The sequence below is a fragment of the Thunnus thynnus genome, chromosome 1 (assembly GCF_963924715.1).
Source record: "Thunnus thynnus chromosome 1, fThuThy2.1, whole genome shotgun sequence".
In the NCBI taxonomy this organism is placed as follows: Eukaryota; Metazoa; Chordata; class Actinopteri; order Scombriformes; family Scombridae; genus Thunnus; species Thunnus thynnus.
In genome coordinates this window covers 33,808,616-33,826,287 of record NC_089517.1, presented here as the reverse complement: position 1 = coordinate 33,826,287, position 17,672 = coordinate 33,808,616, and the positions used below count along the sequence as shown (strand labels likewise).

The 17,672-nt window shown below is 38.8% G+C and overlaps 1 protein-coding gene across 1 annotated transcript in view; it reads left to right on the top strand.

The window, feature by feature from the left end:
- The window catches only part of cdh8 (cadherin 8), a 99,752-nt gene that overhangs the window by 64,729 nt on the left and 17,351 nt on the right, over nt 1–17,672 (top strand). Inside the window, exons 4-7 of the mRNA XM_067596081.1 lie at nt 854–973; nt 8,604–8,771; nt 9,041–9,228; nt 15,102–15,349. Of these exons, the coding sequence (XP_067452182.1) occupies nt 854–973; nt 8,604–8,771; nt 9,041–9,228; nt 15,102–15,349 (724 nt within the window). The remainder of the gene's footprint in view (nt 1–853; nt 974–8,603; nt 8,772–9,040; nt 9,229–15,101; nt 15,350–17,672) is intronic.

Genomic DNA, 17,672 nt, shown 5'->3' with positions numbered 1-17,672 from the left:
AACTCTTCACAGATGTGTTTTCTTTGTATGTTAAGGTTTGATGTTTGCTTAAAGTGATAAGGCATACTTTTAAATATCGTGTAACCCCCAAACAAAGTGCTCTTAGATGATATAACACATTTTGGTGTGTGTATTACTGTAGAGATCTGCAGCTCTTGAAGATCTGAGCTGTGAAAAGCACTTCAAAGTGTGGCCATCAGTAGATATGGTTACTTTCACTGCTGTGTAATAATAATAAGTATGTGACACACCCATCACTGTCATGTTGATTTGCACGCTAGCTAACATATCTAGCAGAAGCTAGCATTACAAGAGGCTACACAACTAATCAACACTGACATGACCGGTTTGCCCAGTTAGGCTAAACACCCATTATAAGATATTTCATCTGAAGCCATTTCACATTTGTCGCATGTAATTGACACTTTGATGCCAGAACCACACACACACACACACACACACAAGTGGAAGATGAGATAAAGGCACAGGGTAACACATAGCCAAATACAGTGTGTTTGTGGGTACACATACTTGTTCAAATATGTATTTTTTAGTTCAGATTAAAAAAGACAGAAACATTGATTCTTATTTCATTGTAGTTACTGACTAAAGTAAATACTGTATATGCAGACTAAACTCTAAAACACTGAGTACAATATGCTGCTAAATTGTCAGAGTAACAAAACTGGCAGTGCACTGTAAATATCGCATGTTTGATACAGAAGGAACCTGATTTTTAAACAAATCAGCCCCATATACAGTTAAATAATCTGATCCTTGCTGGCTCAGCATGTATGAGCGTGTGGAGGTGAGTGCCAGCAGAGTTCATAACCGTCTGTCTTTCTTCCTCTAGGTACCCCAGTAACACGGGTAACAGCCACAGATGCTGATGACCCAGTGTACGGGAACAGTGCTAAACTGGTCTACAGCATTCTGGAGGGACAACCATATTTCTCCGTAGACCCAAACTCAGGTAAGTGCAGTTCTGTCCTTGTTGGTGTTTTAGAAATTTAAGATTAGTCTTTAGCTGATGGTGCTATATGTGTGAGGATTGTGTTCCTTCACCTTCAATCGAATTAGATGACAAAGCAGCACACACTGGAGGCCATTTTGGAGTATGCTTGACAGTGTAGGTTCAATAGACATCTATGCAGTATAGCCAAGTCGCTTACTGCAACAAACAGAGATTTTTGATACAGATAGAATGCTAAATGTTACACATGCAATAAGACAGAAGTCTACACCGACCATTGTGTTGACTCTAAAAAGGGAGACACAAAAGGAGGACACCTTTGTGAGGCAGGCAAAGGGGCTAACCAGTGGAGCTCTTTGTGCTGTTATTCATTGTTTGCCTGACAAAGCCTGACGAAGATCTCTGTGAGACCGAAACATTGCTTCATTAAATTTAATGGGAGCTATTAATACAGTGTGCAAATTCTTTGTCTCTTTCTAACCAATGGAGAGCATAATGTATTACAAAATGTAATGAATGAATGACACGCCCATAATGAGAGAAAAAAGAAAGAAATTGGCTTTACTGTTAGACAGTGATTACATCTAAGGATTATTTCAATAGTCTTTTTCTTCTAGACCGTGCCAAGCACATCAGGCCGGAACCTTTTCGTATTTAAACCTTTTTCATTACCTGCTTCGACTTAGATAAATGAGCTTACAAGGTCACCTTAGGTCAAGTAGTGGGCTGTCACTATTTGACCGAGTGTCTAGGTAAGTATGTCCAACTGACTGTTAGGAATATCTTAGCCTTAAGAGGGGTCTAACTGACTGTATATACTTTAGATGCAAATATGAATTGCAATGCCCACCTCAACTGTGAGGCCCAGTTTGAGTTCAGGACCAACAATGTATCAAGCCACCAACAAACAACTGAATGTTTAGACTTTGTTTAGCAAGCAAAGCACAGTGAAAATGTATTTATTACTAAAATTGAATATTTAAATGGTAACTTGAACAAATTAGCTCACAATATAACCATATAACAGTACTATTATTGAAGCTGTCACTGTCACCTGAGAGCGACAAGGTTTGTAAAAATCCCCTGCACTTAGCTGTATTACAACACATAAATATTACACTGATGACAAAAACTAAAAGCTGCTCTTTACTTTGATGGGTAAACTATGTCAAGCAGTTTCCAGTCATTTTGTATACCATACTGAATATAAATGAAAATCTATGGCTGCCTGGACTGTATGAAAATACTCATTCATCAATCTAAAAACCTATGCTTCTGCCTTGGATAATTATTGCCATGGGTTAGAGTTAGGTTAGACTTTAAATGTCCAACATGCATACAACCTTTAGACCTTAGAAAGACACAATATAAAGAATGGATGAGAACATTGCTGCCTATCACTGTCACAAGATAATCAGTAATCTGAGCAAATCTTATCATTCATGACATGACTGGTCATTTTAAGCATATATCATTTATTCTGTAAAGGAAGATGAACAATAAGATTTATTTAATTTCGTACATTTATGTGGGAAGCATATAGCAGAGTGAAAATATTTGAACATTTAAATCTATGAAGAAATCTGTTTTTTCTTTTTGAATGTGAAATCTGGACTGCTTGGTGAATACGTCTAAACCTGTGATGAAACACCAACAAAACAGCCACGTACATCCATATGTCTGCTGCACATTCTGCTGTAGATGAGCAGAAGTGTTTCTAACCTGGCTTTTAGGTGGACAGTCATAAGTATAGGCCATAATGGTTTAAACCATTTGATTTGTTTTCACTAAATGATGATCATATTATCATTAATAAAAGAATTTATTTCATATTCATTTATAATGATGCCTGAGTTTTGGCAGCATAGTTCTCTGTGCTGCCAATACTATGGATTCAAATGAAAGAATGAAAGAGAGAGACAGATGACAGCAGTGAAAGAGGTGCTGCTTTTTAATGCACATGTGCGCTGTCCACAGCTGCTACAGGTTGTACACGTTCCAGCAGGTGGAGATGCAACAGCTTCCCCACCTGCTGGCCCACCTGAGATAATCCCTTTGCTCTATTGCTGTGGATCAGGCAAAAACTGCATACTGCCAACTCTGAAAGGACAAAAAAAGTGATTTTTAGTTCAACAAGAAGACCACATGGCGACTATATTAAAGAGCGTGGTGTTAACCATTACGTATATTCTTACACTGTGATGTAACCATACCTCTCTTCAGCAAGCCTATAAGGGACATTATGAAATATATGCTAAAAAGGAGCTGATAATGTTGGTTATAAGTTAAAAAGTTGTGTAACAACAACAGGACTGCAGGTAACTCAGCCCATCTGTTCTATGAAATGCTTGTAGTTTATTGCTGCATGAGGCTGCTGTTAACTCCAGCTCCCAGGCTTGTTCCTTTCCCACTACAGCTGCACACTTATGTTTCAAAACATAAACAGTACGCTGAGGCCAGAATGTGTATTACTGGGGACATTATAAGTACAGTACACTGAGGAGTGTAAAGCATTAATTTAAATGTGAGAAAAATGTAAATTATGTTAAATAAGAAAAAAAAAACACCCACACAACTGATATGTTGGATGTAAACAAAATGAGATCCATTGGCTGTATCGGTGGCTCTCAATAAATTTAATAAAGCAACATTATGATCCCACTGAGATCTTTGTCAGGCTTTTCCAGACAAAAGCTAATGACATCACAAATGGAAAGTATTATATACACACAATATTACACATAGGTGATTGCAATCTGCATAATGGCCCTCATACGGAGCCAGCCAGGACTGTGCTGAATAAGACTGCCTTTCACAACAGGAAGTATAGGCTATGCCTGTGGGTGGCTGAGAGCAAAGGTGTGCCTCTATTGCTGGGATACATCAAGAACAATACAATGGTTTCTCCGCTCTGTTTGCCCTGGTTTAACTAGGTCATCTGTGATATACTGCATGGTTCAACAATGAGCTGCATGAAACTAATTATTAAAACTGCTAAATTGTAAGACTCGTGAGCAGAGCTCTGAGTTGTGCCCATCAGCTGATTGGCTGTCCTAAATGGTAAATGGGCCAGTGCTCATATGCTGCTGTGTAACATCATTGCATTATGAATTCTAAATAATAATAATAATTACTTCTTCCTTTCACACGGCAAACTCCTCAGCAGCGTCATCATGCATAAAGTTATCTCAAAACAGATTCCAGATTGGATCTTTAATTGCTTTTTCAGCTGACTTTTTAACATGTGTCTGTAAGCAATATGATTAAATAATGGTGAAATTACATTAATAAGAAATGAGATGGAAATCGTCTGCTCACAATTTGGAAAACAGCACACAATAAACAAGCTTCAAGAAAGGGAGTCTCAAAATTTATGTACATAATTAGCATGAGCAGTCAGTTCAACACACAGAAATTGGGCTTGTCCTCACTGCTATAGGCATCACCATCTCGGAGCATCTGCACGCGGGACGTGGCTATAGAAAATGCACTGAATGGACAATTTAAGGATTAGCATTCATGCTTTGTGTGATTGTGGAGCACACGCAGATGGCTCATTCAAGTGAGCCAGATGTTTTAATGAATGTTAATGAAAAATAAAAGGTAAGGGGAAAACAACTATTAGAATGCGTTTGACACTTACAACGCCACGTTGGAAATGAAAAGCATTCAATAAATAAATAAACATCATGCCCCAATTCATCACTTGGTTAATGGTCAGTGAAAAAAAAAAATTGAGGCAAATATCTATGGAAATGAGTGTTTGTCAATCCTCCCTTTTCAGTGATTAGGAATTAATTTGAATAATTAACGATGATCAACAGAGATGAGAGTGTTGCTTCTAGCAGGAGGGCTGAAGTATGTTTGTGTGTGTGTGTGTGTGTGTGTGTGTGTGTGGAAGAGGGAGCATGGGTGACTTGTTTGTGTTACTCTTTTTATGTCTGTATTAATTTGTTTCCATGACTAGAGGAGAGGTAGGCCTACCTTGTTGATGTCAGACAGAGCTCGCACTATAATCAGACCAATGACATAATATTTAGGGTGTTCTATGTTGCTTATGCATGAAAAGGATACATGTGACATCTAGCAGAACTGACTTGGCAGAAATGGAATATAATATTCATAAGTATGATTTAATTAGTGTATAATCCCATGAAAATAAGAATCATTGTGTTTTCGTTACCTTAGAATGAGCTCTTTATATCTACAAAGGGAGCAGGTTAGGGATGTGCAGAGAGTTCAGTGTTTGTATCTATATTTGTTGAGGCAACAAAATTATTTATATTTGTATTTATATTCTAATAAAAGTGGAAATAGGTGTAAAAATGCAGTTTTTACTTTTATTACACTTTCAGTTTTAAGATATTAAAGTGTTAAAATGTGTTTATGAATAAAATATCTTACAAAGCAGATGACTGCGCTGACCACTGAGCTGAACTGAATGCATCACCAATGTGCAGACAGACTTCTACTTATTTATACACCCATAACACAGACACAGCACAGTGTGTAATGTGTATAAAAGAACTTCAAAGGTGATTATTGCTTTGCGCTTTTCATTTACCTCCTGTTTTTTACAATCTAACTTTGTGGAAAGGAGAAGGGGAACAACAGGTTATGGAGCGTCCCTTGGGAGAACTTTGCTTGTGTCAGTAGCCCAGCTTTATCTCTGGGGAACACTCCCAACTCCGAGAGTGATGTCCAAATAAGGAAATGTGCGTCATGTAGCAGGCTGATGTGAGTCCCCTCGTTGAGACCTGCTGATAGACATAACAGCAGAGCAGAGGAGGTATTTGACTTTTTTTTTCTTCTTAAATCTGAAATCTTTAAAACTCTTTACTAAAAGGCCTGAATAAATACAGTCTTAATTTACCTTTTCTACTTCCTCTGCCTAAGAGTGCTTAAAGAACTTTTCTATTCCCAGATTTTTCATTTTTCAAGGAAATAAAACTGGAATAAAACCTGCTTTTCTACATATTGGGTTTAATACATAGAGAAGAAAAGCTCAAAAGTATTTAAAGTAAGATAATAAATCAAGATTGAAATAAATCAAGAAGTCACACTTGTTGGACAGAAAAGTTAATAAAGTACAAGGTTGAACAACAATATGTTAAAGTAAACTAATGATCTGCTTTGGGACTGGTGGTCTATGCCATTAATGTGCCCAACTAATTTGTTTAATTATACTGTGTAGACCTAAATCATTTATTGAACTAAGGGAATGATGCAATAGCAATATCTAACATTTGAAGAGGAGGGAAAAATCATATAGCTACACCACATAAGTGAATTCTCAATACAAGTGACAAAATAGCAACAAAGATCATTGTATATCATAAGATACTTATCTATTCAGTTTTCCACAAAATTTACACACTGTTCATATTCTGACCCTTCACAGTATGGAGCGGGTCATTTTTGACCCGGCTCAAGTATCCCTTTATAATTAGTCTGGTTCAAATACATTTTGAACCACAAATGTATTTTGCATCTATATATATTTCATCAGTCATTAATAAATGGATGGTTAATCTTTCATTAATGTTTCAGGGAAAAAGAGAGTTTAATTTATGTCTGACACTATTCGTTTATAGAGAAAATACTTTCACAATCACACTATATTATGATCTCATGTTACCTAAAACAGGAGAACATTACAGCCATAATTATTTCTATGAATTATTTTGAAAGTGAAGGATGCAACATGTTTGGATGGTAGTTTTCATTATAACATTAAAACCATCAATCAACACTGCCTGTAAACCACATGTCCTCCTTTTCTGTCAGTTGTACACAATCAACTCTGCATTGAGTGTATTAGTCATAAAACAAAACAACAAACTGGTTTGCAAATTTCAAACAAAAGAACTGCAAAAAACATCAGTTGTAGTCCTTTTTTGGTGTGCAGAAGTTGCATCTCCTTCTTTTTTGTCCCCTTGTGACAAGTGACTGTGGGACTGCAGACTGATCAGGGCTCTGGCTGCTGTCGCTGGCGTGTGGGGAAGGTGGTGTCGCCTTTGCATGAGAGAAGTCACAAGGACCTTTCCTTCATATTGTACTCCTCTCCTTATACTTTCTCTTGAACTTGCGGTCTCCTTTTTCATCTTGGAATAATAGATCCACCGAATCACTTCTTTCACTCTGCCAGATCAGTGAAATAGGGGCTCAGGTACTTTTATAGTCCTATGACAGCTGCCCGCCTCCACTACAGGGAGGACTATGTTGGGCAACCACTATGTTGGTTTCCTGGGAATTGATGGGTTTGATTTGTTACTTTGTATAGGCCTGCTTGCAGATGCAGATGCTGCAACAGTGTCAAGGCACCTTGTGACCGTGTGTTTCTACTGTATGTACACCAAATATGATGATCCCTATTCACAATTTTACTGTTTCACTATTTCAAGATTCCCCCATAACACCTCAAAGGTCTACAGGAGCCCAACTGGTGGAAACCTGGGCAAATATAGCAATATGGTGGGAACATGAGCAGTTCTCATGACAGTGTTAAGATCCCCCATAAACTCTGTCCCCACTGTCCTGATAACAAAACTACATACACATGCCAATCTGTAGTTCTATTGTTTCAACATTCCCCACAACTAATTTGACTCCCTCTACTGACTTTAAAATCCCTTTGAATAAATATGGGTTAAAATTGACCTGGAACACCCTCTATGTGGAAAAATGTATACCAGCTACACAATAATAAATAGTTTTGAAATATTTCCATTTTTGTATATTCTGGGCCACTGCATGAAAAGTCATAAAATTCCAGACTTAAATAATGTAATTTAGAGTGTTTTCATCACTTTCAAATGGAAAAAATGGGTCAAATTTGACCCAAACTGTGTATAAGGGTTTCCAACTCCTGCATATTCTCTCCTTGTTTAGATAATCAGTGCTGCATGTGACCTCCAAAAGCAAAACTGACCCCAGAATTGTGCTACATCTCAAAGGAAAATCTATTTCAAGAATAGAAAATGCAGGCACAGACAACATCCTAACCCCTCCCATGTTTTTCATCACAGCCAAGCATATTCTCATTGTCTGCGGCAGCTCAGGACTAAGGCAGGGTGTCATGCCAAAGCCTGGCTTTTATGAGGGGTTTTATATTCATTTGATGATCCTGCGGGCCTCTGTTTCCTGAGTGGATTATCCATATATGCCGGTGCTGAACCCTTTTTATATTCAGCGCCGTGGCAGAGTCAATAAGGTCCATTCTGCATACAATATTCAAGATTATACAAGACAGACAGCATAATTCACACTCAATCAGAATACAAATGACTGCAGACAGCAGAACAACACATTTGAAAACAAACACAGCTGATTTTCAGTGCTGAAACTGGCCCAGTCATGGCCACCTTGCTACACTCACACAGACTCCTTTTTCCCAGAAAATATACCTGCAGTGAATTCCTTACCTCTGGTTGGAATGGAGTCCTTGATTTTTAAAGTTATGGACTAAAATAAGGCATGTTATAAACCAGAGAGTACAGTGGGCCTGAAGGTTACTGTGTGCCTATGCTTGCTTGTACATACTCGCATGTGCATCATTAAAACGTTGTGCAGAGTATATCAGTCATGTTTATAATTGCATTAATGTGTTATGAACTGTTTCCACCTCCAGCGACCATAAAAATTGCTCTCCATGGGATGGATCGGGAAATGAGAGAAGAGTACTTGGTGGTCATTCAGGCCAAGGACATGGGAGGTCACATGGGTGGCTTGTCTGGGACTACGACTGTCACCGTCACACTAACGGACATCAATGACAATCCACCAAAGTTTTCTAAAAGTAAGCCAATACTTCCTGACCTTAAACACCCCAAATTGAACTGAATTAAACAAATTAATGCTCCTCTAAATGAGTATTTCTCTGATTGGTCATAATTGGGAAAAATAAATGTTATGTTGCAAATTTCATCAAACAGGCTCCTCAGAAACTAATTCCTCTAACTGCTGTAATGTCTAATGATGATGCAGCACTGTAATATGCTGCCATAATTTTGTTTAATTTGATCAACATTTCTAGACACCAAAGAGCTATGTCTGTTTCTCCCCCAGGTTTGTATGACTTTGTGATTCCCGAAGACCTACCGATAGGAAAAATGGGCGGCAAGGTGAAAGCAAATGATAGAGACATTGGCGAGAACGCCAAGTCAACATACAGCGTCATTGAGGGAGACGACCAAGGCATGTTTGAGATTATTACAGACACGCAGACTCAAGAGGGGATTCTCCGACTCAAAAAGGTAAGACCTGGAAATGGCTTAAGTCACCTGTTCAAACTCTTTCTGTTTCTGTAAATCAGTGACTGACAGGCACTCACAACAGCAACAGGGCCATAGTAACTGTAATGTCCCCTGCAGGAGCTACAAGGTGCACTCGTTAATGTTAGTTGAAAAGCTAGCTATTTAGCTAGAACAGCTACATCAACCTGCATATAAATGTATGTTTTTAATTTTGAATGATGTGCTAACATTAGGCCAGAATACTCTGCCTCTTCAGTACCACTTTGAGTGAAATTCCGCGCTTTTCAGTGAAGGCTTCACTCAAAAGTAAAACATATATTTAATAAATATTAAAAAAGAAAACTGGAGCCTGCCTATGACTAACATAAAGGAGCTTTTTTTCTTTTTCTGTGTATATTGCTAAAACCTGTTTTTCTGCCATTAAGAAAGCTATGAAAAAATATTATCAATAAACTCAAATACCACTGTAACATGGCGTTTTTGCAGAAAAATGTAAGCTTTTTGGCCGGGCTTTCTGTGTGTGGACATTCAGGCACATATGGTAGAACTGTGGAAACTAAGAAATCTAAGTTGTAAGTTTGTGTCACAACCTTGCTCTGAAATGCACTCTGACAAGATGATCTTGTTTTCATATTACCATGAGTGGTCTTAGCTCAAGGCAAAGGGTTGCATATTGTAAAGTGGTTCAGCTCTCATTACAACTTTGGTTAAATTCAGTTTTGCTGACACCCACATTCACGTCTCCATAAGAACAGATGGACTTTGCCTAAAGTTGCCTGTTGTTCTTTGCAATGCTAACACATCCACATCTGAGAGTTGCAGTATTGTAACCGCTGGCTCTGAAGCTACTTCACTGGAGCAGTTGCTAGTTAATTGCCTTGCTCAAGGGTACATTGGCAGTGGTCGCTCAGAGAGAGAGGAAAATGCTCATTAAATTTGTTCCCAGGTGTACGGTCCTGAGGAAACGAGCTAGCGACATTCCTGTCATAAAACCTGGATCTGTAACCTTGAGGCAAACACATTAGTGCATAATGGCATGGTACAATGTGATGTTAGTGAGGCAAGTGTACAAATCAATGGCATTGTATTTATCAGATGATTTCAAAAGTATGGCAGTGGCTAAGACGCATACTTTGTTGCTGATAGTATCCCAGAGTCTCTGTGATTTTCATACAGTGTAATAAGTTTCTAGATATGCAGTATAACTGCAGTATGAATATTTCCTCCAGGATAAAAGCTGTAGAGGTTTGGGCCTGGATATCATTGCTTGCCTGTAGACATTTATAGCACCCAATCCCTTATTTTGCTCAATAGAGAAGTGTGTGAAATTTACATTTAAAAACCGCAATGCATTTTAATAACGCTGTGACCTGTAAGCAAGTTTAGACACAGCTGTATCTCAAGGACATCTGTAGAAAATCAGACTGAGATTTGAACGCATGGTATCAAAGATACCAAAGAACATGCTGTTTATATATGTATGTATTCTATATCCTAAGTTTATAGATGTCCTGCTTGGTACAATGTTTGCATATATTGAATCATACACATGATTGATGGATGAGTGCTCTTAAGTCTTGAGTCATACTTCGTTCAGTGTCTGGAGAGAAAAGCTATACATCACTCAAATGTGGAATGCTATTGTGTCGTGATGTAAAATGACATTACCCCAAGGACATGTGGTGTGACTTTGTCAAAGTGTGAACAATGAACTGTGTGGAGGTGGAATGTATAAGAGCTATGGCAATCTGCAGGGACTACAATTCACCGTCACTAAAGAAAACATCAGTGCAGGAGAGCAAACTCGACACAAAGTCATAAAATCTCTCACTGTTGACAAAGCAAATGTCAGATGTGTTGGTCTTTTAGGCAACCTCCACTTCCGTATCCCGTGGAGAGCCCCACTCTTCCCATGTCTGTTCGGCTTTCTCTCTGTGGCCCTGAGTTGGTTGCCTACATCACTAAAGCAAGACAGATGATAATGTGTTGGGAAAGTAGCAAGACATTTCCACACTTAACTGTTTTTGCATCCCTCCATACGCCAGTGTCTCAAGTTGAGCTGAGTTAAAAGAAGCATTTGTTATGCTTTTGCTCTTTTGTTCTGTGCTATCCTCCAACCAGGGTGACAGAAGAAAGGCGTCAGTGCGACTCTTTCCCCAAACACCCTGTCCCCATCAACAGTTGTGCGGGTCTATAAACTGCCATCTAACACAGAATTCAAATTATTTAAGATCCTTTGCGGCAAGGTTAAAACATATTGATCTAACCAAGGCTGGAGAGGCACAAACCAGGGGAGAGATTCTTTGCTGTTTGGGTTTTAAGCTTTTTATCTGCCAGCCCCCAGGCCTGTCGAGGGATGTTAGTGGGATGCTGAGCTTTCACCCCTGCAGCCAACGCTGAACTTTGAAGTCTCTAAATGGCCCATGTGTACATACTGATTTGACGCTAACGCTTGAGAGAGACTGGAGAATGACACAGCAGGGCTGTTGGGTGGGACAGGACAATGAGGGGGTGTTAACACAGGAGAAATGAGAATGTGTCTTTTTTTGCTGAGTGTAAGTCTGCTGTCCCCGTGTGAAGAAATTTGGCCTAATTTATGTTGTATATGACAATGTAAACTGGCTATGGAACCTTGACTCTGAAAGGTCTGGTACATAGCTCTACCTTTTTCCTTTAGCACTCACAAATCTCTTAATAATCAACAGTAGCTGCACAACCGTAGCACCATGCATACTAATAAAAATCAAAGTGTCTCTCCCTGGATTACTCAGTCTAAGCGCTGTGTGCGTTTATTGAATTAATAATTTGAATGGGTCAAAATATGACTTGTATTCTGATTCCATAGTTATGATATTAAATGCTTAAAAAGAGCAGCTTGCATAGATGCTTTTTTTTGATTTTGTAATTGATATTGAAAGTGATTGTAATCAAACTTAACTAGGCTAATCAAAGAAGCTGTTTACACCATCTTTTCCTTAAACCATTCAAGTGGATTTGGTGTAATTAAATATGCCAGCATAAGTGAAAGCCCCCCTCTCTCCTTTCCCCTCTCTGTTAGGACACTGGAAACAAATATAATGAGTTGTTTCTGCATGCTCTCAAGTGGGAGTAATACTGAAATATTTAGATAAGGGAGAGGCACAACTATTGTATTTGAAGCAGTTTTAATGGTTGGATTTACTGTGAGTACTTTTTTATAGCAGTGCTCAAGTAAATGTGAAAAGCAGCCCACGAAAATCATCTAGTACAATTAAAGCTGCACTAATCAAAATTTTTATATTAACAATGGATGAAATGACTATGTGTAACCTGAAAGTGGTCACTCGTAGAGATAAAGCCACAGAGAATTATCACTCGACTCTGCTGTTCAGTTACTTGAATTTTGTACATAGTCCACTACACCATGCCCATTGTTGGTTCATATCAATAAGGAAACAAAAGGACTAAAATTGCAATATTCACATGTAACTGTGAGCATTAGTTTGAAAATATAGTTGTGTGAGAATACATTTTGAAAATAATAACATTTTGATTTGCTCATAGAAGTTAACAGTTTTGCAAAACGCTTACAATCTGTGAAAGTGGTTTAAGTCATGTCACTCTGAAAGTTACCTTCAGCTCTGCTGGGCACCATCCAGTTGAACCAGTGTTTGTACCAGTGAATGACTTTCAAATAATAATTCATATTCAAACTTAGGCCTTGCCCTTCTCTCCATTTCCATATAATCATTCTGACTATCCAGCCACAACCTCATACAGGCTCTTACTCTCCACTACCCTCTGAATTAAAGTGCAATCCATTGGCTTGAGGTTCAGCCACACTCTGTACTTTCTCAGCACAGACGGCAGGATCAGAGAGAGAGAAAGGGAAGGGACGGAACGGGGGTTGGGTGTCAGGAGTGAGGATGGAAGAGGAGGGGGAGGAGAAGTAGGGGAAGTTAATAATGAAAGTGTTCCAAATAGCTTCTCGAACCGTGGAGGAGTGGGGCTTGGAGAGGCTTCAGGGGCTTCGGCCTGTCTACTAGTGCCCTGATGCCAGGAGTGTAGGAGTGCAGAAGTCAAAGCCCTGGGTCGCCTCCCCTTTCTCTCCGGCTGCTGCTACTGTCTCACAGCTGGACCCCCAGACACCCCTATACTCACCTGCCCCTGGAGCTCTCAGCACTGGCCCTGTCTGACCTCAGGGACGAATCCTCTCGCTCTCTTCCTCTTGCTCGGACTGAATACATTTCTCGTTTTGTTCATCACCCTCTTCTTAGTCCTTCTCTCTCCCCAAGCCAGTTCCTATCCCCTCAAGCAGCAAGGCCCAGTTTTGATTTCCCTATAAATCCTGGTTATGGAGCGTGGAAGTGACTTGATCCCATTATTCTAGTAGTATGAGAGCGACCAGAGGTGATTCAAAATGAAATTGTGACAGTCTGGGATGTCCTCGGAGATGCCAAAAGAGTAAAACTGCGACTCTCCTCTTTCTTTTAAATATTAATGATGAGCCATCTGTAAAGGAAACACAGTATAGCAATTGGAAACAGTGATGTTAGTCACATAATGACATGTCCTGTACAAAATGTTTGTGTTTCTCTTTGGAAAATTACACCTTTTGAAGTGTAATTTGAAGTGAATAAGCAACTGCTTTTATTTACTGTATTTCAAGTGAGCTGGTTGTGATAGCAGTATAAAAGCTGGAATAATCTGCTGTCAGTGTGCGCATTAGCAGGAAGATTTGTGTTCTTTCATGCCAATAAAAGTTGGAAAATATTTTCAGGTTGTACAAGTGAAAATTTGTGACTGATTGGTTTAAATCAAAATGTGTTGCTGATGGTGATCAAATAAATTCAGTTTGCTGCGTCAGACAGATACCAGTTTTTTTATGATAATGGCATCTTTTAAATAATTCGGATGGCATAATTCTTTGTTAGAATTCTTGTCAGAGTCCCTAGATTAGATCCATTGGTGGAGGGGTGAACAGTATGCACTGCTGTCTACCTCAGTGTCTTATTGGACACAACCACTGGAGGCCGCCAAATTCGCAAATTTTAAAAATTACACATGGGGGCTTTAAGTTGGAGTCATAGTCATAATTCACATTGCTCAAAATGATAATTTCTCAGTGTGACAACTGTGTGAAAGTACATATTCCCAATATGACATGGTTCATGATGTATGCATTATCAGAGAAATTTTGATTTTAAGTGAAAGAAACACTCACATACTTGAAAAAAAAAAATCTAAAATCTAAAAAAAAAAAAACTTGGTTTACAGGTAAAAGTAATGCAGTCAAGATTCTACTTTATTCAAGTACAGGAGTATTAGCAAAATATACCTAAATTATGAGTAAATCTGTAAGTAATTAAGTACTCATTATGCACAATGGTTAAACTATCACATATATTATTTCTGTTTTTCTTTAGTTTTTTATAGTGGATAATAGAGTGACATAAATGACATACAACAAGCGTCCCTGGTCAGACTTGAACCAGGGATGTTGTGAAAACTTGGATGCCACAATACTGATGCATGAATATGTAAGCAGTATTTTAATAGCTGGTTGAAGGGGCACCCCTGCAATTTTGCATTGCAATGCCATTGAGCTGATTGACTTGTGAGAGACAGATTTTTTTTTAAAAAAACATTGAACTGTATATTTCCCATTAAGACCTGGTAAATGGCCACACCTTTCAATCTATATGAGATTATAACACAGGCTTGTTAAAAATTGGCAGTCTCCAATAATCAAATAAAGGATGGTACCTCAGAACACAGTACTTAAGTAAACGTAATCTATTACTTCCCAACACTAGATCGCACATGTTTGATTTGTACAGGTAAGTGAGCAGGATTAACATCTTTTGACCTCATTTCCCTTTGTCCCTCTACAGCCTTTGGACTTTGAAACCAAGAAAACTTACACGCTGAAAGTGGAAGCCACCAACATCCGCTCTGAGCCCAGCAGCGGCGGGCCCTTCAAAGATACAGCCACAGTGAAGGTTGTGGTAGAAGACTCCGATGAGCCTCCTGTTTTCTCCAAACCCATGTACTTACTGGAAGTGAATGAGAACGCCCCCATCAACACAGTGATAGGAACAGTCACCGCCAGAGATCCAGACTTTAGTGGGAGCCTTGTCAGGTAAGAGAGTGAACGCAGTTAACAGTCAATTGCTGAAAAACCTTAACCTGTCCTGCTCAACCGTTTGCTATTAACTGACCAAAGCAATTTGGTAACAAAACTGTCTCTGGAGTCGATGGTGTACTTAAAAAGGAAATAGCTCTTTAGTGTAACTTCAAGAAGTGATGAGAGAATAGGTTAACAAACCAGTCTTTTCAGGCTATAATGAGTTGTTTTAATAAAAGGGTTGACACTGAGGCATGCAATTGAATCTCGCCTGTGACCTTTTGAGACTGTGGTAGTGTCTTTGCCAGTGAAGAAGCGACTCAATGATTGCTCTCATTTCCACAGATATAAAAATAAAATGTGAGTTGAAGGCAGCACAACTTTCTCTTCTCTTCAATGTATGACCAGCCGTGCTATATTCTCCTCTTGTGTGACTTATTCTTGGAAATACCACAAGGGCACCTTGAGGATAGGTTATACAGGCAATTTCTCTCCCTCCATCTTGGCATTTCATTAATTCTCCAGCGACTTGCTGACCGCATTCCCGGGACAACACTCAACAGGTTGCGTGTAATTGCATGGCGAGCAGAGAGCAGCCTGGGTTTCATAGATTGGCTGAGGCTACAGAGCGGGCTGGTTCATTCTACTTTTTTCTTTTTTTTTTTTCTTCTTTTCTGGTGGCATCCTCATGTTTAGTGATGAGATTGCCAGGAGGAATTGAGCCCTGAGGTTGCACGATGTCCCTCCCCTGGTAAAAAGAGAGGTATTTCATGTATTTCATGTATAATGGCATCCTTTGCTTCTCTCTGTCCTTATTTCGTGTCATGGAGCTAAAGTATTTGTTGATGCAAATCTGTGCTTCTAGAGGGAGAAGTTAGACCAGTTTAGTAAATCAGCTTTTTGTTTGACGTCCTAAGTGTATAAAATACAGTGTATCACTAAATTTAACATAATCAGTTGCTCCAAAAAAATATTTCCTTCAGAATTATGTGCAGTATTAATAGCTTGTTATGTTTGCCTAGTTTAGTTTATTCGCCTCATTCAGTGCTTCATTATTGAAAAAAGTGGCTAAATAATGAATGAGTGTGCATGTAGATGGCAGCACCCTGCTGATATGATCTCTTCACATGTTTGCTGCTATGAAACTGCCCAGAGATCAACATCCTGTCTTGGCACTTGTTAAATGTTTGGAGCATGATAGAGTGAGAGCTGACTCACAGGCTGCCGCCTTTATGCACCAGGTCATTTACCTTCACGCAGGTTGTTTTTCTTCCTTTTTTTTAAAATTTGTCCTGAGGTCATTCACTAACACTCATAGTGTTCATTATGCTTTTAATCACCAATTTTGAGGTTTTGTGGATAAGTTTTTTTTTTTTTTTTTAGAATTGATTGCAGCTCAAGGGCTTTGTGTGACTGTCAGGCCAGAAAAATCCACTGCAGTCAGAGGAGCAGAATGGGATCTTTGTACATGTTCTCAAGAGCTGTTAGATTTTTTTTGTAAAGCTCACTCTCAACCGTTCAATTTTTTTCTCCAAGAGAAAGAAGCAGGAGTTGTAAGTGGCTAATAGAACACTGCATTAATCAACTCCTGTAAAGCCACTGATCATCCAGGAAAATAACTGCTCAAACATTACACAGACAGCAACACATTTTCTTGCCAGTTTGCATTTTGTCACAACAAATTGCTTCACCTCAATATGTGATTTTCTTCTAAGTCCAAACGTACATTTTAACCCCCCTGCAAATCTTCAAGATGAGTGTGATCTATCACAGATGTCGAGTGTTTTCTTTGTTGGGGGATGAGATGAAACACACTATTGTCATGGAGGGCTTAATATGATGCATTACTCTCACCAAAGACCATTTGATTTTACTTCCAGCCAGGGTTTGTATTAGTCTGTAACTCTGAGCTTTGGGCTGATAAAATGATTACATTCTGGAAGATTTTAATCCTTCCAGATATACTAGCTGTAGCCTCAATAATGCCTCTTACAAGATCAGAAGTATGTTCTAAATAATGGAAAATTTGAACAAAAGCCTCAGAGACAATAAGCCAAATATTTAGACCTTTTGTAGAGTATATAAGGCTGCAACAAACAGTTCTTTTCATTATCGTTTAATATGTATCTGAGTGCATGATGGCATCTTCAAATGTCTTTTTTTGTCTACTCAACAGTCTAAACCCAAAGATGCTGAGTTTACAATGATACAGAAAAAACAGCGAATCCTCTCATTGGAGAAGCTGCAACCAGAGAATAATTGGAGATTTTGCTTGAAAAATGACTTAAAGGGGACATATTATCCACATTTATAGGTCTATATTATTAATCTGGGGCTC